Source organism: Spea bombifrons, chromosome 13 (genome assembly GCF_027358695.1).
Source record: "Spea bombifrons isolate aSpeBom1 chromosome 13, aSpeBom1.2.pri, whole genome shotgun sequence".
In the NCBI taxonomy this organism is placed as follows: Eukaryota; Metazoa; Chordata; class Amphibia; order Anura; family Pelobatidae; genus Spea; species Spea bombifrons.
Genome location: NC_071099.1, coordinates 9,259,385 through 9,282,541, shown reverse-complemented (window position 1 = coordinate 9,282,541; position 23,157 = coordinate 9,259,385). Strand labels below are relative to the sequence as shown.

Here is a 23,157-nt window from a genome sequence, read left to right as displayed (position 1 = left end):
CTAACACAGTAAGGGAAATGAAACAGGCATGGGATAGGATAACGTTTTCCTCACTATGGGACCAAAGACTGGGTTTGAATCGCTTACATCAGGGAAAATTGGCAGACTAGATAGTCTGAATGGTTCTTATCTGCCATCAAATTCTATGTTGCTTTTTAGTCCTCGGTCTAACAGGTCCTTCGATAAAGCCCTGTACCCCGACTCGGGGTAAAAAGAACTTGTGTATTCAACATTTGTGTATTAGTGTTGTGTATTGTGCTGCACTTCCTGATTCTACCATAAGATGTCACCAGACCCCTCTGTAACGCGCCGGCTATGGACGCTGGCTGCGCATGATGTGCCGATCCCCATTTGTCTGAAGCCACTGATGTCTCTTCCTGCCAATAATCTCTCACACTCAGAATTCTGTGCCCTTCAGATAATCTCTCGCAGGCTGCAGAGCTTTTGTTCTGAAAGTGTCTCCCAAAGATGTTAAAAAGTTATGACGACACCAAACATCAGTAAAGGTGGGAAGAGAGGGAGCCGTTTTGTGGACCCCCGTTGCTTTATGTTGTGAGATGATCTCCTTGCCTCTTATTCTCTTATTCTGATAAATCCATCTCTTAAATCCCAAAGCAGAAGTCCGGGAGCTCCGGGGCTTTTCTTTCATTGTTCTATACAATGGATAACGTTTGTTTGATCGCCTATAAAACTTTAATAAAAACCTGACATATTTACTTTTGAAGCTTAGGCCAAGTAAATGCCCCCAACCTGGGGGAGATGAAGCCCCACGAGTAACAAATTACCCCTCAGTTCAGATAATTGGCACTTAGGGGGTCTAGTGATGAATTTCTATTGATCGTTATTCATTTATAAATGCATATAATTGGATTTTCTTTATATTCACATCGGTATACAGCAGGCGGTGACACAGATAGGATGGGGTCGGCCGGCTTTCACCTGTTATTAGAGGTAACGAGGAAGTGACTCTCTGTGATATGAGGAAGTAACAGTCACTAAATCGGCAGAGTCCGCGGAGCCGATCCCTGGAATCTGTCTTCAGATTTCTGCCCAAAACACACACATCGGCTGCGACATCATGACCTCTACAAAACCTCCTTCGCCCCAGCAGGTACGTGACGTCTGATGTTACTTTCAGAATCTTTTCTTTAAATAAATCAAGCAAACATCATATGCGTTATTCTATCCTATCTATAGCAGAGATTTCCTGTCCTGAGGGTTCGAGGACCTGGACCTGGGGTTTGGCATCGAGAGGGCAGATTTAAGGAGAGCAGAATTTATTGGAAGGAACCCAGGATTATGCAGAATTATTTTCTGCAGCTTCTGATGGTTCTGGATTTCAGGGCAATTCTTCTGCAGGACCCCCATCCTTCTGCCCCAATAACACAGATAATGAGCCTACGGCTGCAATGACTGCCTTCAGAAACCGGTTTGTAGGGAACTAGTCGATGGCGTCCCTCACACTTCTCAGTCCCAGGGATTCATCAGGGTCTGCGCGGCAGACATTTTACCGGGGGGGCAATCGACACGTTAGGAACGAGGCGTGTTCTGGAGACCTGAATGTGACTCCTGATGGATATATCTCTGAAAAATAATCCACAACATGGATCTCGCTGCAAATAGTGACCCCAAGGCCCACATTTTACAAACCGTGCCTTGTCTAAAACAAACGGGGGTCTTGGCAGCGCACGAGGGGCTCGGAATGGGTTGGGCTTTTTTTGGTTTTCCAGACACCGAGGGCCCCTAGGCTGGATTGGCTAATGATTGTTTTCTGTTTACAGTCATTGAGCCTCTTCCCTTTTCTCTGTGTACTATACAGAGATATACAGTGTAATATATACTGTGTATTAAACAGAGATATACAGTGTAAGATATGCTGTGTATTATACAGAGATATACAGTGTAAGATATACTGTGTATTCTACAGAGATATACAGTGTAATATATACTGTGTATTATACAGAGATATACAGTGTAAGATATGGTGTGTATTATACAGAGATACACAGTGTAAGATATGCTGTGTAATATAGAGATATACAGTGTAAGATTTGCTGTATATGTGGGGGCTATGACAAAATAATAATACTAACAATAATAATAATAAATCTACATGTCTGAGAACCGAGGCTAGACGTGCAGCGTAATGTTTAAAAATCTGGGAATTCGCTGTAGTAACGGGAACAGGGACTTTTCTGGGCCAGCTGAGAGTGAAAGGGTTAAAAGCGGCTTTCTCCGATCGGATCAGGTTTCCGTGGAGAAAACAAACACCGTTTTGCAGAAAGGAAAGACGCTGCCATTGCGTGGGGCAAGTTACAGGATGAGATGGCGAACCCTGAAATGTTAGATTCAGGTCTTATATTTCATTAAAGCAGACGAGAGAGAGAGAGAGAGAGAGAGGAAAGGGAGACAGAGAAAGAAGTAGGGAGAGGGAGAGAGAGAGGGAGGGGGAAGGGAGACAGAGAAAGAAGAAGAGGGAGGGAGAGAGACAGAAAGAAGAAGACAGAAAGAAGGAGGTGGAAGGAAGTAAAGAGAGATGGAGAAAGAGACAGAGAGCCAAACAGTCGGAGGATGAAAACCTGTCGAGATCCCTGCACATCGTTACAAAGAAACCTGGAACTGGCTGGCAGATCGGCCCCCATCGGCCCGTCTAGTCACCCTTTTCTCCTGCTGTAAAGACTCAAATCTTAATCAGTTGTTGGTCTTGTCTTAGATTCTGGAGCCATATGCCAACCCCATGCATGTTTAATCCCCTCACTGTATTACCCTCTACCGCTTCTGCTGGGAGGCTGTTTCACTTATCTATCACCCGCTCAGTAAAGCAAGACTTCCTTCCATTCCATCTCAGCCTCTGGGAACCCTCGTTATCCATACAGCCCACACAGAGGTACATGCGCCATACCTACCCGTTAAGGGGGAGGATTGGGATTTCAGACTCGCTGCCCGGGGCTCTGAGACCCCACATGGAGACCATCAACCCCACAACATGAGTTCCTTCCTTGAGATTGGGTTTTGGGGTATTTGTAATCCTAAAACAAACTGCCCGAATATAGAAATGGTGTAAGTACCAGAGCCTCCTTTCCCCCAAATAAACCGACACCTCCTGCCCTGACCTGTTCGCTTTCCTCCCAACGAAATCTATAATCTTCACTATAAATTGCGAGCTTCAAAAACATATAATATTCTCATACGCCATTTATCATCGAGATAACTTCTAATAAAATTCTTCATTCTACGAGGCTGTTAACCCGCTGCAGACGCCTCGGAGATTAGAGGCCAGAATCTACGTAATGAACATTTTTTCATTATATGATCTTAAGACGTTATTTGTTTCCAATTCGTGATTTAACAGAAATCATATGACTGGAGTTTCATTAATGTGGGGGCTGTTTTTCTATCGGAAAATCTTTATTCTATTTGTCAGTGAAAAAATGTCAGAACCTTCTAAAGTTTTCCAAGATGGTAATTAAGATTAATATGAATAATTAATTATCTAAATCCACATTCTGCTGTTTCTATTCACATTATTTGGGCTTTTAGAGCTCTAGGACCCTGTGACACCTTCATACCCAACAAACATTCTGACCTCCTAAAAAAGAGGGGCATCAGGGGGAGGAGAGAGGGGGCATCAGGGGGAGAAGAGAGGAGCATCTGGGAGGAGAGAGGGGCATCAGTGGAGGAGAGAGGGGCATCAGTGGAGGAGAGAGGGGCATCAGGGGAGGAGAGGATGACACAGGAGAAAAGAGGCGGGAAAAGGTCCTAGCATTACATGAGGCTATACATGACATGCTCCTTTTGCCCTTTGTTTTTCTCCTCGCAGCCCTGAGACATTCCTCCTCTCTTCGGTTGGGCATCCAGTTGTCTCTCTGTCCTTAGTCCCTGGAATAAAAGGTTATCCGCTCTCTGTGTAATAAGTTGCCCGCAGTATTGAGCGGCAGGAGACGCGGACACTTTGCGTGTTCCCGTGCCAAGTGTTAGAGGCCGCTGCTTACGCCGAGGTTTTTGGTTGTTATTATTATATTGATTTGCCCCAACTCGTTTTTTTTTTCCAGTACACAATCATTTTTGCACCATCTCTGGCAGAAATCCACAAAGAGCAGTCAGCAAACAATTGATATTCTCATCTCATACTTGGCTTATGGAAGGAAAGAGGTTTCTCTTCCAGTTTGTACATTGAGAAGTCAGCACTTCGAGTCTCCCTGTCTTCTGCCGCCTGAATATCTCCAAAGATTTTAAAGGTGGAAGGAGATGCAGGACATGGGGTCGATATAATATCGTTTGCTGTCAGGTTCACTCACCTGCGATAATATTACTCAATTCCAACATTCTAATTCTCAATTCAAGTGAAATAGTAAATGAGGTGTGAACAGAAATTACCAAGTGGAACGTGTCCCTCGTCTTTGGTTCAGTGCTGTTTGGTTCCCTTGGGTCCTATGTGGACCACTGATTTGGGGGCCTCCTGAATCTTATTCTCAAACACAGAAAATGAGTCGGAAGGAAACAAATAAAATTCCAGACTAAGGGGAAGAAGATGTTCTATGGAATTGGCTGTAATTTTGTAACAAATCCCAGACATTTGTCTTGTTTTCCATGAGACCTAAAAGGGTGAGAATTGTGTAGATACGACTGAAGATAAATAAACATTATTATTATTATTATTATTATTATTATTATAGATCCAAAATCCATCGGCTGTATCTTCAGGTCTCAGGACGGCAGAACTGAATTGTTTTGGAAACTAGAAACATTTCATTCTCCGTTCTATTAAAATGCTTATTATGTGCTTTATTTTGAGATAAGAAATGTCAGGTTATTGCTCAGTCCTGTCAATAAGATACCAAATTATTTTGCTGACTGTACCCAGGGTCACTTCTGTCATTGTATGTTACAGCTGAGCCAGGAGGAAATATTAAAGATCTTCAACAAGGTCAAAAAGAAGGAGCTGAGTATTGAGGAGGCTTTAGAACTCTCCGGGGGAGACAGGAAACCCGAAGATGTGAAATCCCAAAACACGGTTAGTCTGATATTGTGATATTCTATGGAGGGGAACGTTCCCCTTACCTCTCACCCTGTCGGTTTCCCACTGTTGATGTGCCAGCTGAAACAGGTCTTTGGGTGGACTTGCTAGGCACACAAAGTCAGATCATGAAACTGTAGTTAAGCCTACATTATAATTCATGTCTTCATTAGAAATTTAAACAAACCACCCATTTCCTGGAAATGACATCATGTTTTGGCCATCTCTACTCGGAAGCCCAGTTTGTGGTCCTTTCCCAATTACAGGACTCCAAATCTGGGACTGGTCATTCCTGAAGATAGAAAAAACAAGACATTTTGGTATCTTCTAGATATTTCCAGCGATAACGTCCTGTCTGAGTGTTTTATTGCTTTTTTCTCCAGTAGTTCGAGAAACTCATTTCACTCCCTTGATATAAACTGAAACGACCAACACATAAATCACAAGGGACGCCTCCAGCGCCACGCGGGTCACGGTTCAACCAAATATCTTAAGCAAATATCTCTGAAATGGCTTTAGTGAAATCACGCTTCTGCGATAAGAAGAATAATATTATTTCTACTTATTTTACAAACCCAGACCACATTATTTTTCAGTTTAAACACAAAAGCCTTAATACTGTTATAAGATTCTAGGCCCGGGACGAAGCGCTAACGGGGTCTAACAAAAACATGAACCACGCAGCATGCACTCGCCCAGAAGCGCTAAGCAGAGAGGTTAGCTGCCTAGTTTGAGAAAAGATCTGGCCATTCCTTCATTCATAAACTATTCATCAGTCGTGATAACGCTCAGAGCTCCAGCTCAGAAACTGTCTAATGATGTGTTACAGGACTCCGAGAACCCGTCCATTGCCCAGCAGTACAACTTCACCGTCTATAAACATAGGTACCGGTGGCAGAAGCGCATACTACAGGTAATGCGGCAGCCCATCCCTCAGACCTGGAAGGATTCATAAATTTAAAGTCTAAATAGCACAGCCCGCGGCGTCTCGGGGGGGACAGTGAGCTGGGGGTAAGATGTTATTCTTCTAATACAAACACTGGCAACTGACCAGCTTGGCCGGCAAGTGAAAGACTCGGGGGCTCAGGGCTAAGGATAGAGAGAGACGGAGCTCACATTAGAGAAAAACTTCAGCATTTAATAAATGCCTTGAGGGGTAGCAGACGCACCAGGACTTCGGGATAACATTAATTAATTGTTTACACGTTAATTAGAGGAATCCGAAAACTCCGGCACAAATTCACAATTAAAGATAAAATGTTCTGTCAATAGTTTCGTCCTGTATGTCTGTTGGTTTGACGATGCGTCCCTCTTCCGTTCAGTAATAAAATCATCTTTTAAGTTATTGGTAACAGGTGCACCCCCTGCCCCTATCACCCCGTGTAAAGCTAGAGAAGGATTGTGGGGATTGTAGTTACTGGGGATCTGTCCATTGGTTGCCCCTTAAATTGTGTCGGAACTGCCAACCCCACCTTGAATGGGGAAAAAACCCCAGCGCAATTTATTATTTGTTATTGTCACAAAACATTTATTTGATTTCATTTTAGCACGTTCAGTTTACTTTATGGATTTATTAGAGAAATCATTCAGTGGGATGCGGTTTCCGTTTTTTTTTCCAGATTGATTTTTACACACAAATGATTTTTAACATCGAGAAGGGGAACCTGAAGAGGAAGTTCCCGTTCGCCCAGGTTAAGTCTTGTCACAACAACAATGGACTGAGGTTTCTCATTTCGTTTTACGGACACCACGATTATGAGCTGGAAGCGGCTTGTCTGGAAGACAAAGAAACTGTAAGTTAAGGGACTTCCCAGATCATTGAGCTTCTACAAGCCGTCTCCCCGGGGGTCGGGTTACACATTCCACCCGAGATCTTGTTCAAATTGGGGAAGAAGCCCCTTGGGGTGATGTTTTTTGGACATAATCCTTGGAACTAATCGCCTGGAGACGTTCTCCACCGAATGCTGGATCTCGGGGTCTCATTCCTTTCATCAGGTCCAGACCAAGCTCCCTTAAGCCAGAATATAAAAGTGACCCAGACTGCATTATGAAACAATTTTATAGAGTTACACTTGGTGGAACCAGCCAAACAGAGCCCAAACAAGATAAATATAACAGAGGATCCGACAAAAACACCTCAGTTTGTGTGATTATTGATGACATCATCATCTTGTGGTTTCGAGTAAATCGCATATTGCTTTACACAGTGTTTTACTCCTTGTTTTTCTGAATTTAGATAATCCGGATTATGAACTTTATCATTCAGAGAAATGGTCAAGTGTCCCCCATGAGGTCTTACGCCAGAAGACACGCTCAGTCCGATGTGATTCTTGATGGCATGTTGGAACATCTAGAACACACGTGTCATGGAGAATCATGGGTGAAGTATGAGCTTTATTACTTCTCATCATATAAACACAACCGGTCAGACAACAAACACTTTGAAAGTAGAATGTAAGGGGGGATTTTACAATTCAAAGTAATATCCATATCTCTGGCCCTGGAAGTAGGACATGGGAGGCCATTACTGCGCATGGCAAAACATTTACCCAGTAATTGGTTTGATTATGAAGCCCAGAGCTTGTAGAACGTCAGTTTCACTAGAACTCTGCTGGATATTAATGATACATAATTACAAACGGGAAAACAATCTCGTTACATGGAACGGATCGTGAGCCTTCCACGCAAACCCGAGACTGAAATATTTATACGCGTTCTGTGTCTCTGCGAGACGTGGTTCCTGAATTAATGAGGATAAAAATTCTGTGCGAAATATTCGATCTTTAAATGCGATTTATGGAGTAATGAGACATTCTGCGCGAGGATGTGACCTTTGTGCTCATGTTGTGGAGAGAGTTTGTTTGCCTTCAATCAGTTAAAATGCACGTACGATGGGTTTCCAGGTGAAGCTGCGCAAGTTTGGATGGAATCGGTAAAGCTTGGGATAAATGTATCTGACAACCCCAAAATAACCGTTTGTTTGCTTTTTAAAGCCTCAAAATTTATGTGGAATTTCGGCAAAAATGAGGAGAATTAGTTTTGTGTTGAAACGACTCCCCTCCAGGAACATTACATGGAATCTTACATTTCTGAACTACCGTGTTTCCCCGATAGTAAGACACCCCCGATTGTAAGACGTATCGGGGGTTTCAGAGGGGTCGGCTAATATAAGCCGTACCCCGAAAATAAGACATATGTCTTACTTTCGGGGAAACACGGGGGATTTGCCGGGTCCGCCACTCTAAGGGGCCGGGAAGTCCCCACCAAGGCCGGCCTTACGTGTCTGCGGCCGCACAGGATTTAAATTAAAACATCGGGGTTTTTTTTTTAACTTTATTTAACATCCTCCATGTTAAATAAAGTTTTTTTAACTTTATTTAACATGGAGGATGTTAAATAAAGTTGAAAAAAAACCCCGATGTTTTTATTTAAACCCTGTGCGGCCGCAGACCCCTAAGGCCGGCCCCTTAGAGCAGGGCCGACCTTTGGGGTGTGCGACCGCACAGGGCGCCACACTCCAGGGGGTGCCAACCTGCGGCACCCGGCACCCCTCCAGAGACGGACAGTAATGTCCGCCGCTGGAGGAGCAGGCTCGCAAGGGAGCGGTATCGGAGGTCTTTAACAGACCTCCGGCTCCCTTGAGTGATTTTAAGCCGGGTTCAACCCGGCTTAAAATCACTCAAGGGAGCCGGAGGTCTGTTAATGACCTCCGATACCGCTCCCTTGTGATCTGCGCGGCAACAGCTGTTGTGCGCCGGGGTTTCTTGTCAGATCCCGGCGCACAACACTGAAGCCGCGCCCACCGCTGTCCGTGCCCTCTGACCCGGAAGGAGACAAGAACTGAAGAAGAGGAGCGAAGAGGAGGAAAAGAAGCTGAAAGAAGAAAGGAAAGGTAGGAAAGCATTAAGTGAGAGTGGATTGGTGTATATGTGTGTGTGGATTGGTGTATGTGTGTGTGGATTGGTGTATATGTGTGTGGATTGGTGTATATGTGTGTGGATTGGTATATGTGTGTGGATTAGTGTATATGTGTGTGGATTAGTGTATATGTGTGTGGATTTGTGTATACGTGTGGATTGGTGTATATGTGTGTGGATTGGTATACGTGTGGATTGGTAGGTGTGTTGATTGGTAAGTGTGTGAGAGTGATGGGTGTTATGCTGTACCATTTCCAATGTCTTTTTCATGATCTAATTATGCTCTAAAAGTACATCATAACTCCCATCACTCTCAATTTTTTCCCAATATAAGACATACCCCGAAAGTAAGACATAGTGGGGCTTTTAGGGATAAAAAGAAAGTAAGACACTGTCTTACTTTCGGGGAAACACGGTAGTTCAAAGAATCCATATAAAGTGCTTTTTGTGCGGCATCCATTAATGGTGTTATTCGGGTGACAGATCCGTGTTATCTGTGATCCACGCATGTTGTGTGTGATACGAGAGGCTTCCTTTTAAAGTTATATTAATAGCCATGGGCGATATACCCGGCTGCAGGATCGCAATATCTGTGATATTGGTTCTCTTGTAGACATGGAATAAGGTGACCTTTGAAGGCAAACATTGTATACACATTCCTGGAAAGTTACACCCCAAGAGTTTTTCCTATTATAACATTTAATTCTAATTATTCTCATATTTACAGATCTTGTAGGTGCAGCCGGCATGTATTTGGGGGACAGGTCTGTCTCCCGCTGGATTCATAGACCTCAACATGCTTTTTCCTTAATACCTGCTTCAGGGGGTCCTAAAAGCAGAGGGGGACACACAGTTGAGTTGTTGATAGCGCAATATGTAGCAGAGGCAGAGATTCCTAATGCCATCAGACACTTGCATGTTATCCATATAATGCTGAAAGATCCATTTACTTATTAAACCCGCATCCAGGGTTATTCATCTTCAGAGAAATGTTTGGCCCCCGTCGGACGAGCTTCTTTTCACTACATCTCCTCTTCCTACTTGACTTGGACATCGGGCAGAATAAAAGTGATAATAATAAAAAGTAATTTTTTTTAATTTTAGATTTCACAGACAGACCATGTCTAACCAGCTGCATTTAGTAGACAAAGCCACAGGATTTGAAAATTATGGAAAAACATTTTATGTCATGTGAATTTTCAGGACCTCAGAGGTCTCTTCTTTATATTGAAACCTGAGGCCTGCTTTCTCTTTTTGTTTTTTGCCCTTATTTCACAGCCCTCATGAAGACCCATTCGTTTTAGGGTTGAAACGTCGGCTTTGTCTTGAGATGGGCTAAGTAAATAGCTTTTTGTTGCAATTATATATGGGGATGTACTTGGCCTTTTTTTAAAAAGAAGAGCCCTCTAAGGATGTGTTCAGATGACTTCCTCGTGTTTCAGGTACCTGGTGAAGCTTAGGAAGGACGAGTTTGAGTTTTTCCGCGCTCAGGAGACGCTGGACCCCGTCAGGAACAGCTTGAATCTGTCTGAATGTCGTGTCTCGTCCAGCGATGATAAAGATTCTCCGATCTTCACGTTACAAGGCGGCGGGAGTAGCTTCACGTATGTATCGAGACTTATTGCACTGAACATGCGCGGGATCTATAGCCAAACTTTGGGGCAGAAATTGTTTAAAAAAAAAAAACCACTCAAAAATTCTCCTAATCTTTCCTAAACGCCCCTCCATACACAGCTCCCTGCGCAGGTTCTGCAGTCCCTTCATGTTCATCTGATCAGAGTAGAGGAATTAGCGGGGTCGGTTAAGGTCAAATCCAGCAGAGCGGCCCCTGCGAGGGGCATTGCCCAGTCCCATTATTTTGGTTGTCTTACTTTAACGAGTCCCCGTCTCGGGCAGTTAAACAAAGCTGGAGACGGTTCCCGTCCTGTCCATTTCTCGCCGTTAATTTTGACACCTAACAATATGGAGCCGCAAATTCAATCGGATTAACGGTCAATATCCTTCCGCAGAAGATGAGAATTTCTGGGAGGTAAATGGGGGTGGAAAGGCAGCTCTTTTATAAGGACGTATGGCAGGGCGGCTATCTTGGGAAATTAAATTCATCAGATAACTTATAAGCCGCTCAGTTAATAAAACCGTTGTGCCAGAATGTCTTATTTCTGTACTTTATTAGAAATTAGAAAATTATTTCCCAGTTTGGTCATGCGCAGCAATCCCAGTCCTCAAGCCCCAACCCTGTCCTCGAGGCGAGAAACCATACAGGTTTTAGGAATCTCTGAACTGGAACCGATTGTGGTGGCTCGTAAAAACCTGCCCAGTTTGGTGCTCCTTCAGGACTATGTTGGGAGCCACCGGCCCATCTACTGTCAGAATCCCATCGCATTCCCATCAACAAACGTCTCCCAGTGTTACAGCTCCTTTAATTTCATTGACAATAACTATTTCTAGATTCCGAATTCCCATGAACGAGCAGACCAGGAACCCCTGCCAGAGTCTGAGCATGCGCGATGACTGGGTCTCCCTCCTGCAGGAGCACTGCGCCCAGGAACTGGCAAGTCCTCTGCTCAGTCCCGGGGTAAAGCCATTTCACATGAAGGGCCATGAAAAAGAGCAACAGCCCCCAAAACAAGACTCCTCTACAACTTACAAGATGGAGGATGCCTCCAAATCTACAAATGATATGAAATATGAAAGACTTATCCCATATACGACCCAGCAGGAGACCCTCGACCCTGCTGCAAACGTTCCTCTGTCTCCAACATACCTTATGATTTCCAAACCGACCCCACCACCACCACTGCCGCCCCCACATGTCCGTGGAAAGCTACCAAAAACACCACAGAGGGCCAAAGCCTTCCACTGGGACAGAGTGCCCCAAGAAAAGGTAAGCAGTAAGACTGTGACGTAGACCGGGGTACAACAGGGATACAAATATCCTATGGGTACCAAGTGGATCGGTCACCCAATGAGTCTATCTCGTTGTAGACACTCTGCTTGAACGGGGTCTTGGTTGTTGTACGCGGTTAGTGCATTGGGAACAAGAAATGGGTCACCATTAACATTTCAATTAAAAAAGCAAGCAGATTATCAAACCACAGAGTGCAGACTGAAAGGGAGACTTCAGTGACGTCCCATATTCAGCAGCCGATCCTGGAACCCCCATGGAGGTTCTAATTATGAAATACCTTCTCCTAAACCCGACGAGCGTCTGACCCGGTTTAATCTTATTACTCACAGATTAGTAAATCCATGTGGGCTGCGCAGAACCAGAAGAGGATTGATTGGCAAAGGATTCTGGATCATTTCCAGAGTCAGGAAACGGGGATTCCCTATGAAAACTCCGACTTCACAAAACAGCAAAACATCCTCTTAGATAATAAAATTGCGCACAATTTCAGTAAGTCCACCGGCTTCTACGACGACTAATGTAATGAACCGAGTTTATGGAGGATTATTTGTGGAAATAAAGATTTTTTTTTTAATGAATTAGTAAACAGTAAATAAATACGTTCACATATATTAGAAGCAGCACGTGCCGCCATTAAAGCTCCCCTCTTCTTGCGATTCCCCTTCCTCCGGGGCATCGTGCCCACGGCCCCTCACTAGTCTTCGTCAAGGCTTGGTAATGGCTTTACGGCCTCCTGTCTCCTCACCGATACCCCTTCTCCTGCAGATATCGTTCTGAAAAGTTTCCACGTGGACCCCACGGAGCTCACAGAAAAATTATTAATTTTACACGAACGTGACGGAGGTTTGAAGGACAAACACTTGGTAAATCTAAGAAGGTGAGGGATACTTTATATATCTGCAAGCTGTGGCTGGATATGCGCATGCATGCCTCGGCATCCCTCTGGCAGAGGAAGTCGGAAGCTCTGGTGGCATTTAAACGTCCTGAATCCCACCCCTTATTTATTTTAGAATGTAAGCCCTTGGGAACAGGTTCCTGTTTTCTATTGTATTGTATTAGGTCTACAGGTAGCATTTATATTAACCCTTTGGCATTTAGCAATGGGTCAGCTGACTGCGAGACCAATCATAATCCTGAGAGCTGCTTATGAGACAAACTGTCCTGCTGCATTTGGGGGGTCCTGGGATTAAATGCGTTTGAGAAGCTGGAGGTGGAGCGGGGCTTAAAACGTCTCCAGCTCGGTTCCTCCTAACGAGCAGGACGGAGCATCTATCAGCTCCGCACCGAATCACGTTATCCATAAAACATAATACTCCGATGTTAACTGACAATAAAATGAGCCGTAACGACTATAGATCACAGTGCAGGAGCTGAATATTACCACAGGCCTCTGATTATGGTAAACAATAACCCCTCGCTCCTAATACGCGTTAAAATGCTAATGTGGGGGTGAATGCGGTGACCTGCCGGCGCTCTATAAGTAAACGTAATCATTTAGCATGGCCTGCAGTGGAAAACTTCCGCATTTCCCAAATGTTACGTCGAGATTAAACGGAGGGAATTAGCTCCGCCACAGTGCTGCTCCACGTACATACATTAAGCCAGAGGGGACAAAACTAGAAGTAAAAAATATATATTTCAACCTCAACTGAAACAAGCTTTCCTGTCCCAGAAACCAGAAATGTGAGCGGCGGGTGGATGAGAAAAAAATAACATTCAAGAATTTTCTGCTGTAACGTGATCACATAAATAAATATATAAACGATGTTTAACGGCTCTGTCTTTTTTTTTTTTTTTTACATATTTCTAGACCTGAATCTTATAAAACGTCTCCTGTTCTTCTATTATTCAGGTATGTCCCTTCGCCGAAAGATAAAAATATGTATCTAAGTTTTAAAGGGTCTCCCTCTGAATTGCACATCGTCGATCGGTTCATGCTGGAGGTAAATATGTATTTCAAATCAATTTTACATCTCAAAATGCTATTCTTTACGGGAGGTTATTGTTTTTATTGGTGGACACTTCATGAGAAAATACGATTGTGTCACAGAATAATATGAAGTGAACGGACCCCCGATGTATGTAAAACAGAGTCACGCGGGGAACACACGCATGAATAGTTACAAGATTTGCTATACGTGGAAAAGTGCAGGAAGAAAAATGCTATTTTTAAAAATATTTATGTATTTTCTCTTGCAACCATTTCTTTTAAAACTTCAGTACAAATCTTCCAGTTTGTGACGTCCGTAGCAAAGTTTTTAAAAATTATAGAAATGTATTTGTTTCCCTTACAATTCTGGGGCGGCTCCAAACCTGTCAATTCTGTGAATAACAATAATATAATTTTTTTTACAAGCGTCATCTTCTGTTTTTCTTTTTTGTTTTATTGAATTTTTAAAATATTTTTCTCAGATGTGCAAAATCCCCGACCTGTGTCAGAGACTGGACACTATCATCTCCGTCCGGGAGCTGCCGGCGTACATGGACGATCTGCAAAAGGTGAGGCTTAAACAATAGATCATTTACTCAAAAGCATTATTTTCTAAAATCTAATTTTCAACAAAATCTGGGGGGGACCCCAAACATGCGGCTGAGCACTGTATTTGCAAACAGATACAGTAAATAACAGGCTATAAATCATCGTAAATGGGAATATTGAGTGAATATAAGCATGCGTCGCGTGAAGCGGTTACAGCCGCGTATTGATGCTGCGGTCTGGCCTTGATATCTTGCCCTCACATTGAATAAGAGAAATACTTTCTGCTCAGAAATCGCAATATTATACAATTATTCATCGCATTCAGAGGGAAAAATACCTGAAGGTCACAAAGTGTAATAGAAGGCAGCCATGGAATCGGCTGGACTCTTGGAATTCTGGGTAGATGCATTGAAATGATCATTCGCAGGGGGGGTCGACGCCAGCCATTTCAGCGGAATGATTAATTATCATTATTTCTATTCTGTAATTGCTAGCTGCTTATATTTTTTACATTTTTACTGGGGGTTTTTTTCTGACCCCCCCCCCAAGTAAGCAGGTTGTAAATTATCATCAATAATGCGCATAAGGCGCCCATCCTGGCTCACAATCTAAGCCCAGTTTAACATTTTTAGTTTACAAAGAATAAAGTATAAAGCAGCCACTTTCCTTTAAAAAGTTTGGGGTTAATACTTTTATAATAATCATTTAAATTCAGCAGGACGTGAGACGCGCTTCCCGCGGAACCTTACGCACTTCTTTCTATGTGTGAGTTTTAGAAGTGTAACCATAAGAACATTGCGTGCGCTTACATATAACTTTTCCATCTTTCATCTTAAAACTTTTGGTTGTTTGGGTTGAAATGACTCGGAATCCGAACCGCAAGAGTTTTAGCTACAAAGTAACTTTGTTTTCAGACTTGTAACTCTTCCGCTGCCAGCGCATTATCGCACTCCCCACAATTGTTGGCTGATGGAGGCATTAGCCCCGGCTGTTCCTGGCGTGGAAACGCGTCCGGCCCCCCACGGCGGATGAAGCCGCCCGCACACTATTGTTACCTATGATTAATGTGACTTAATGGATTTTTTTGTGTGCGTGTCTGCAGCTTCTCTCCCAGAAAATCAAAGCATGTGATCAGCTGCTGAAAAGCCAGGCTTTTAAAGGCGTTCTCCATTATGTATTGGCCATCGGTAACTGTCTGAATGAAAATGCTGGCAAAGAGAAAGCAAAGGGGTTTCGATTAGCGTCTCTGATAAAAGTGAGTATTGCATTTATTTAAAAAGGCCTATATCACTATAATTTCATATAATCCACTCTGCATTTAAAGGCAGCCTGGAGCTCGGAAGAGCCTGTTGGATACAGGTAACCATTTGTGGGAAATTATATGTTTACGGCTGCCGTATTCCGGTAAAAAACGTCCTCATTTGGCTGAGTTTCCAACTCTTATCTTCTTGGTCTGTTTGGTTTCATTGTTGTCTGGAGCCATTTTACTTTTTGGGAAATTACTGCCTTCTTAATAATATTTTCATAATAATAATAATATGCTGCTGTTCTTATGTTTTAATGTTCTCATGGAGTCATCCTGCAGGTTTAGGTTAGGTTTAGGGAATTATCTACAAAGACGCACAATCCAAAGGGGCTAGACAATAAAAATGCAGAAAGACATAAAAAAGGAGCACCAAACAGGGTTTAGGGGAACTACAACCAAAGTACATGCAGGATGGGGCACCAAAGACTCTAGGTATCAGAAGCCCTATGACCGCATAATAGTGACTTCTTCATGAGCTCCTGAGATTGTTGGGTTAGTGAAGGAACATGGTGATATATATAGTACATAAGGTTGAAAAAAGACCGAAGTCCATCAAATTCAACCCTTCTAACTAACCTTCCTACTCTTGATCCAAAAGAAGGCAAGAAAAACATAATTAAGATACTTCAAATCAGGATTCCATAGCTCTACAAGACCCTCAGAACCAACAGTGAACTTTTTAGGCCATCAGAACCAATAAAGAGCTCTACGGGGCCGTCACATCCAAAGGGGAGCTTTACAAGCCATCAGAACAAATAAAGAGCTCTACGGGGCCGTCACATCCAAAGGGGAGCTTTATGGGCCCTTAGAACCAGCAGTGAACTTTATAGGCATCCATAATCAACATTAAACTCTATACAGGGCCCTCAGAACCATTTTCTTTTAATATATGATAAAGAACTGTTTTGTTAAATATTTTATTTGTAGATATAAACGATTATTTAAAATCAATAAGGTCAAAAACCCAATTTACTGTCTATTTTAACGCCTAACTGCATCAACAGGTTCATTCAAAAAGCCTTTTAATCCCAGGGATTAATCTGTGTTAGGACGGCATTTTCCTGTGTGTGTTCAGGAAACTAATATTTATGAGCCATTGAGTGATTTATTGCCTCTGCAATGATTGTGGAACACGGTGAGAATCTCCGTTATTTCAGTTTTTATGCCTCATTCATCACTAAGTGAAATGCCGACCAAGTCATTTCTTTCCACGAGTTATTCCAAAGATCCAGAAAGCTTTAGAGGAATTGCAGAAAGAGCCACAAAACACCAAAAATATCCTCACAATGTTTTCTGGAGGAAAATGAAACCTCTGAGTGCTGATATTGTCAATAGGAGAATAAATTGGGGAGAATTTGGTTAAAATGGAATGAAAATGAATGCATAGAAATTATGAGCGGAGTTCCCGGTTATGCGGAAACATATATTATAACATTATATTATACATATTCCACATTATGCCAATGTGGAAATCTAGATTTAATTTATCATTCTGAATCGGGATTGAGATTTAATTCAGGGAAGTTTCAGTCAAGATTATATTTTTGGCAGATTCACAAAAAACCCAGAAATTCACCAAAAGCAGCTCATCTAGATCCCATGCTGCCCCCTTCTGACCAAAGCCCCCCCCTCTCACCTCCATCCCTTGCTAAGTGTGATGGGAGGATTGACAATCATTTAAAAAACTTTGGGGGCAAAGACACCCCAGTACCCCACTTATCGGTAGTAAGTAGGATGTATTTGCTTAAAAAAATATTGGAGGGGCACAGACCCATCACATGCTCCCCACCACCTGCCTTTTTAGACACACATACAAATGAAAGACACGCATGTCCTTCAATTATTACACAAACACGACAGAGAGACGGCGATCCATGTAACTGGTGAAGGCTCAGGTTTAACCTCCAACTCAAAGAGTGTTTAGGAGAGACGCGGAGTGTGTATCTATCATTGTAAGCAGCGAGTATCTGTCATACTGAGCTGTGGCCGATGAACACAATCTTCTCTAATATTCCTATTACTTATGAATTGATTGCCTGGCCTGTCAATTACCACCGACTCCTGCCTCTAGATGTCCCAGCTCGTAAGCAGAGAGAAGAAGTTCACCTTGCTACATGCCCTTGTGGAGCAGATCTTGTTACAGGAGCCTCATTTGGCCAAGTTTCCTCAAGAGTTGACAGAATTTGAAGCTGTTCCTGGTGGTAAGCCGATGAAAACCATATTCTGTCACATTCATAAAATCTTAACTGAAGAGCATTGATTGAAACCCCTCTCTCCGTATTCATTTCCTTGCAGCTTCCGTCAAAGGTCTTAATGCGGAGGTGGAAGGTACGTAAATCATGAGTCCTTTGGGCTCTTCTCCAGACAGCGCAATCTTGTTATGGTTAAGAAATGACCAATGAGATGATTAATAGGAACTAGAATCCATGCGCTAATGGTATGGATATTTAATTACACTCTCTTTCTTACTTCTTGGCATGTAAATCACAAACACACTTGTTTATAATTAAAGCAAAATAACACAATTACTCCAGAAACACCTCAGAGGTTTCTTTTTTGAGTAGACGGTAGAACGTTTATACCCTACAGTAGTCATATAATGCAGCGTAACCTTCTGTTTTAAAAAGGAATATAAACGTTGTTGTTTGATGATGTCCCCAAGGCTCTGACAGCAAATGCAAACAACAGCAGAATTGATGCCCTTGGTTGGGGGAACAGTTATCGGTTGCACTGTTTACTTCCTGTATAGTTTTACGACATCCTCCTGCACAGACAGTGTTTATGTGCAACAAAATCGCTTCCCCGTCCAGCTTGGAATAAACAGCACTTTATTAGTTTATTAATTGATGTCGCACTCTAGTGTGGAAGCCATCATTTATCTATCGATATTGTTGGATATTTCCAGTGTCTCTATGCCTAGCGGCCCCTTTACATGATCCACTCACTATTCCTTATCAAAAAAAAAATTGTTAAAGTCCACGGCTGCCATAACTTGGACATTTAGCTTCTCCCTCCCCGGCGCTTTAATTCTGAGATAAAACCTGTGCAAATCCAGAGAGACCGAGCAGAGAAACCACATCATGCTGCAGGTCGGGAATAAAAAGCCATTATTTATCCCTAAGATTAAGGTGACCTGATTATGTCAAGGAAGTATTAGTCCTGCCTTAAAGCTTAAGGTTTACATGTTCCTGGGTTCTCATCCTTCTTTGGCTATTCACTAGACAGCTTTAAAGACCAGGGACTGGCCTAGACGCAGACACTCAAGTGATTCAACAAGTGGGGTAATTGCAGCCATGGAGGAGGCAGAAAGGGAACTCAAGTTTACAATGAGCTGCTCTTGTAGTTGGTGATAAATGGGTTAAAAAATATGCCAGAACGGGTTGGTTATAAATTCCCTGCAGGCGCTATGGGAGATGCCGCCTCTTAGAGATGTGGCTGGGGTAATAGTAACATAGGTAGTAAAGATGACACTGACACCACTGTGGGTGAGAAGAGAAATTAGGGGTAGGTCCGATCCCCGACCGGTGAGATGTGACTTTATCGAAAACCACAGCATCCAAAAAATTGGGTTTCCAGAAACCTCCGATTCAGATCTGGAAGTCTGGTTGGGCAGAAATGGCGACAGGACAACGGCTCACAAGGTCTAGGACATTACATTAACACAAGGCCTGCGTGGTTCCATAGCGATGTTCGTGGGGTTCCCCTGCATGCTGGGAGGCCACCGAGGAATCAGCGTGTCGATAAAACACGACCATCATTAGATCTAATTACGGCATCATTTGTAGAGTCATTAATCAACACAACAGGTTCTTGGAGCCAGAAGCCTGCAGCTCTGAGCGATTTTAGCATCACAAAGGAGACTCGGGATTTCTTTGTAACCGGTGCTGAATGCAGACTGATGGGGGGGGGGGTCTACTGTCATCTCGACACCGCTCGGGTATCTCTCTGTTATCCTTGCGCATGCATCACATCTGATTACAGGAGATGCAAAAAGTCTGCTGACTCCAGGCATAAAAAATACGTTTATTGATTGCATTACGTGAGGCTCGGAATCAATAAAAAAAAAAACCCTTCTTTCTGCCGGTGGAGTATCATGCCGAGGTTACGGTGCTGCGCATGTGCTTAATGTATCCACTGAAACATTGAAAACACTCAGTTCTAGTTCTGAGTCGAGACGTTCGTAGGAGTTTGTTGAGTCTTTTCTCTTCTGACCTTTAGTGTCCGATGTTCTAAGTGAACACAATGGCCACTTGTAGTATTTAACTCACTTATAACCAAGCAAACTGTCCGTCCAGGGGGCCAAAGAAAATAGATAATCACATGACAGGGTTAACAAGGTATAGAGGCCCTCAAAAGACCCTGCATTTTTTGTATGAATCGTCACAAAATAATGTCCTCTGTTTGAAATTAAAATGCTGCAAGATAAGCCCGTGGTAGAGTCACTGAACAGGGGAGAAGATATTACGTGACGACAAAAGACATCAATAATCCAGCAATTAATAAACAGCAAAATGGCTCGTTATTAATCCTTCCGCTGACTCGTTATCCATCCATGAATCTCCTACGTTGGTCGCTTCTCCTTTAATCTTCGGTAACTTTTTCATGTTATTTTTATAGTTTTAGCCAAGGAACTGGAAAAAATTGATCAATATCAGAAAACATTCAAGAGTAAACATAGCAAAGGATCAATCAGCGAGAGCCAGTTCCTGAAGGATCTTAAGGTACGTCCTGCAGAAAGAAAGTAGAGAGTACGTGGACCAGGCCACTGACAGATTTATCGCTCATTAAACAGAGTTTTATTTGGGGGAAATGGTAAGGATTTTAGCCCAAAATATTTTTGGTAAATATGAGTAAAACCCTCAGTAATTCCTTGGCTTCTGTGGCTGCCTCTTCATGTCGAACCGTTTCCACCTTGAGTAACGGTGACGTACTCTCTCCCGTAACCTGTGTCACCTCTGCGGGGTGTTCTCACCCTTCACCATATTCACAGATTCTAATCCTTACAGAATGTGCTGATAAACTATGGGGAGGAATCCGACAAACTGGCTAAAAGGGCCAGCGAACTAAAGAAGATCTACGCCGATGTTCTGGTGAGCGCTCTTATTATTATTATAACCTGTCTGCAGGGCTGGGTGTCCTCAACTTGACCATTCAGCGCCAGGTTCCATGGGGGGGTGGGGTGTCTTGCCTAATTGAGAACCATCCAGGTTATCCATTCCCTGCCCCCACATTTAACATGCTATGTCTTACGGCCAAGGTTGCTTGCGATGTCAGCCTTGCTCTTTTTGGCACCCGGGTGGTGCAGGCCAAGCCAGGACATTTGACCCTAGCTTGGTCTCAGGAGATCTATCGGGATATAAACGTTGTGTAACTGAGTAGCTTCCATGTCCTACGGCAGCTCTATCCTCAGAACCTATGTTTATAAACATGGCGGCTGCCGGTGAGCTCACCAGACGGCCGCCAGTGATCACATCCCACGACGGCTTGGGAGTTGTGGACCATCTATTGTTTTAGTTTGATATTTTTGGTTCTGGAAATGTATTATCTGAGAAATCAGTAATTTGTATATAAATTACACGTTTTTTTCAAATAGAATGCCATTTTCCCCAGCAGGGGCCGGATGGATTCAAGGACGGGAGGGACGGCACTTTATTCAGTATTTCTGAAAAGTGCAGAGAAAAGCAAAACTATCAATCAAACTATCAGGTGTCTCATACTAGATACAGTTCGAGTAGGGAGTGCGGCGGGTGGGGGATTGATGGGCAAATGAAGCATCTGCATCCTCAGGTTAACCCTTAAAGAGCCTTTGAGGGAAGTCTTCTGCCTCTCAGGCATCTTAATTCTTAACTGGACAGTAAGAGTCATCTATGAAAGTAAAGTTAACCGTCCTAAATGTCCATGTCGAGTTCCTATTTAAATGGACACCTTAGACATACGCAAACTATGTAATGCCCTATTAATGGGGGGGTCGATTTCCGCTCTAGTAACTATTTTCATGCCTATAATTTAGCACACGTTCGCGGAGGCCGATGAGCAGGACTCCCAGGAGCTGTTTGGCTGGATCTCCACTTTTCTGAAGGAATTTCAGGGTGCGCTCCTGCAACCAGGGACTGAAAATATCTAACAATCTGCAAAACGGGGGATTCGGCAGATAATTCAACATAATATCTCACAAAAATGTTTAAAATGCTATTCGTTTTTTGCTAACGTCTCAATCATGTGGCAAACTCTTTTGCCCCTTCAAGCCAGAGCTTTACCTTTAAGCTCATTTTCCATTTTTTAATCTATTACTTTTTTTCCTGCTTTTTTGAGGATTTTTTTAAAAAATAATGTCTAACACGCACCCCCACTCGCCCCTTCCACCTATTATCATTTATATTCTAATATCATTTGTTTTTTGTAAATCAAATTCTTCAAAGAACTCCCGAAGCAGCAAAGATTTACTTATTTTTCTTGTTTATGTCAAACATGAAATAAACAATGTGCAAAACCCCAGTTTTTGTGAGATGTTTAAACTCATTTGTGACATCATCGCAGACAATGTAAGCAAATAAACTTCTGTAACGTAGAGTTAATTACCAGATGGTCATACGAAGATGTAACAGATGAACAAAATCAAAGGCGGTTCCTACAAACCGGTGGCCGGATCCAGCTTCACATCCATAATCTGAAAATACCGTTTAGTTGAGAGAACCCTTTGCATAGCCCGGGATTGGCAGAAGCGTTGTTAATGTACGATCTGCGGCTGACTAATCCTCTGCTTCTTGATTGAATAGACTCAAGTGAGCCAGGAACCTCCAGCATGCGAGGGGTTATTTCATTAGGTTAAACGCGTGACGGGGAATCAAGCAGAATGAAGAATGTGGAATTAATAAAGATAATTAAATTGAAATAATGTTTCACTGACATTCATCACAAAACGGCAGTAATTCTAAAATAAATGTAAAATGTGGAGCAGTCACCATGGAAACCATTAGAATTGAATGTCACGCTTTGCACTAGAATTGCCATCAAACGGATACATTTGGTTCGTGTTTCTTTCTACCACCCAGTAAACTGAAGTTTTCTGCTGAACCCTTCCGTTTGTTAACCCATTAAATGAGTTTGTATAACCCTAAAACCCGAACCAGGACTTGGCTGCGGATGGCGAGGCGACGATGTGAGAATCATGCGCGGAGTTAATCTCTCGTCCACAAATCCCACAGCCATACACAGAATTTAATGGTTTTATGAGGAAAGCCAAGCGGCCCCCAGGGAAAGCCTTTCCTGGCTCAGGATCTGGAGCTAAACCTGGGCTCAGATTCCTGCAAATGTATAAATGACTTTATCTCTGATTATTTCATGTTTAAACAAATTATTTTGTTTTTTTTGTTTTTAATAAAAAGAAACGTGTGCTGTCGGCTTCTTTGTGAGTCTCGTTCGTCCCCTTTACACACAAATGTCTTATTGGGGTTAAATATTCAAGAAAAAATTGTATACTTTGTAGCATTTAAAGCATCATTTTACAGAGAAAGATAGGACCTGTAATGG

At 42.8% G+C, this 23,157-nt stretch overlaps 1 protein-coding gene across 1 annotated transcript; it reads left to right on the top strand.

The window, feature by feature from the left end:
• Window positions 1-987: 987 nt before the first annotated feature.
• Window positions 988-22,122, top strand: LOC128471962 (protein diaphanous homolog 3-like). Its single transcript, XM_053453953.1, has 17 exons — window positions 988-1,111; window positions 4,892-5,014; window positions 5,847-5,930; window positions 6,637-6,810; window positions 7,254-7,402; window positions 10,377-10,538; window positions 11,383-11,818; window positions 12,172-12,331; window positions 12,608-12,719; window positions 13,695-13,785; window positions 14,255-14,341; window positions 15,424-15,576; window positions 17,699-17,828; window positions 17,923-17,955; window positions 20,245-20,348; window positions 20,634-20,717; window positions 21,638-22,122. Exons 1-17 carry the CDS (start codon window positions 1,079-1,081, stop codon window positions 21,749-21,751), a joined length of 2,229 nt encoding a protein of 742 aa, XP_053309928.1. The 5' UTR covers window positions 988-1,078; the 3' UTR covers window positions 21,752-22,122.
• Window positions 22,123-23,157: the final 1,035 nt, after the last annotated feature.

Excerpts from the sequence above, each read along its gene's own strand:
- LOC128471962 (XM_053453953.1), top strand. The coding sequence starts at position 1,079 with ATGACCTCTACAAAACCTCCTTCGCCCCAGCAG. Across the intron at positions 10,539-11,382 it reads GGCGGCGGGAGTAGCTTCAC|ATTCCGAATTCCCATGAACG; the intron begins GTATGTATCGAG and ends AACTATTTCTAG. Across the intron at positions 17,829-17,922 it reads ATTTGAAGCTGTTCCTGGTG|CTTCCGTCAAAGGTCTTAAT; the intron begins GTAAGCCGATGA and ends ATTTCCTTGCAG.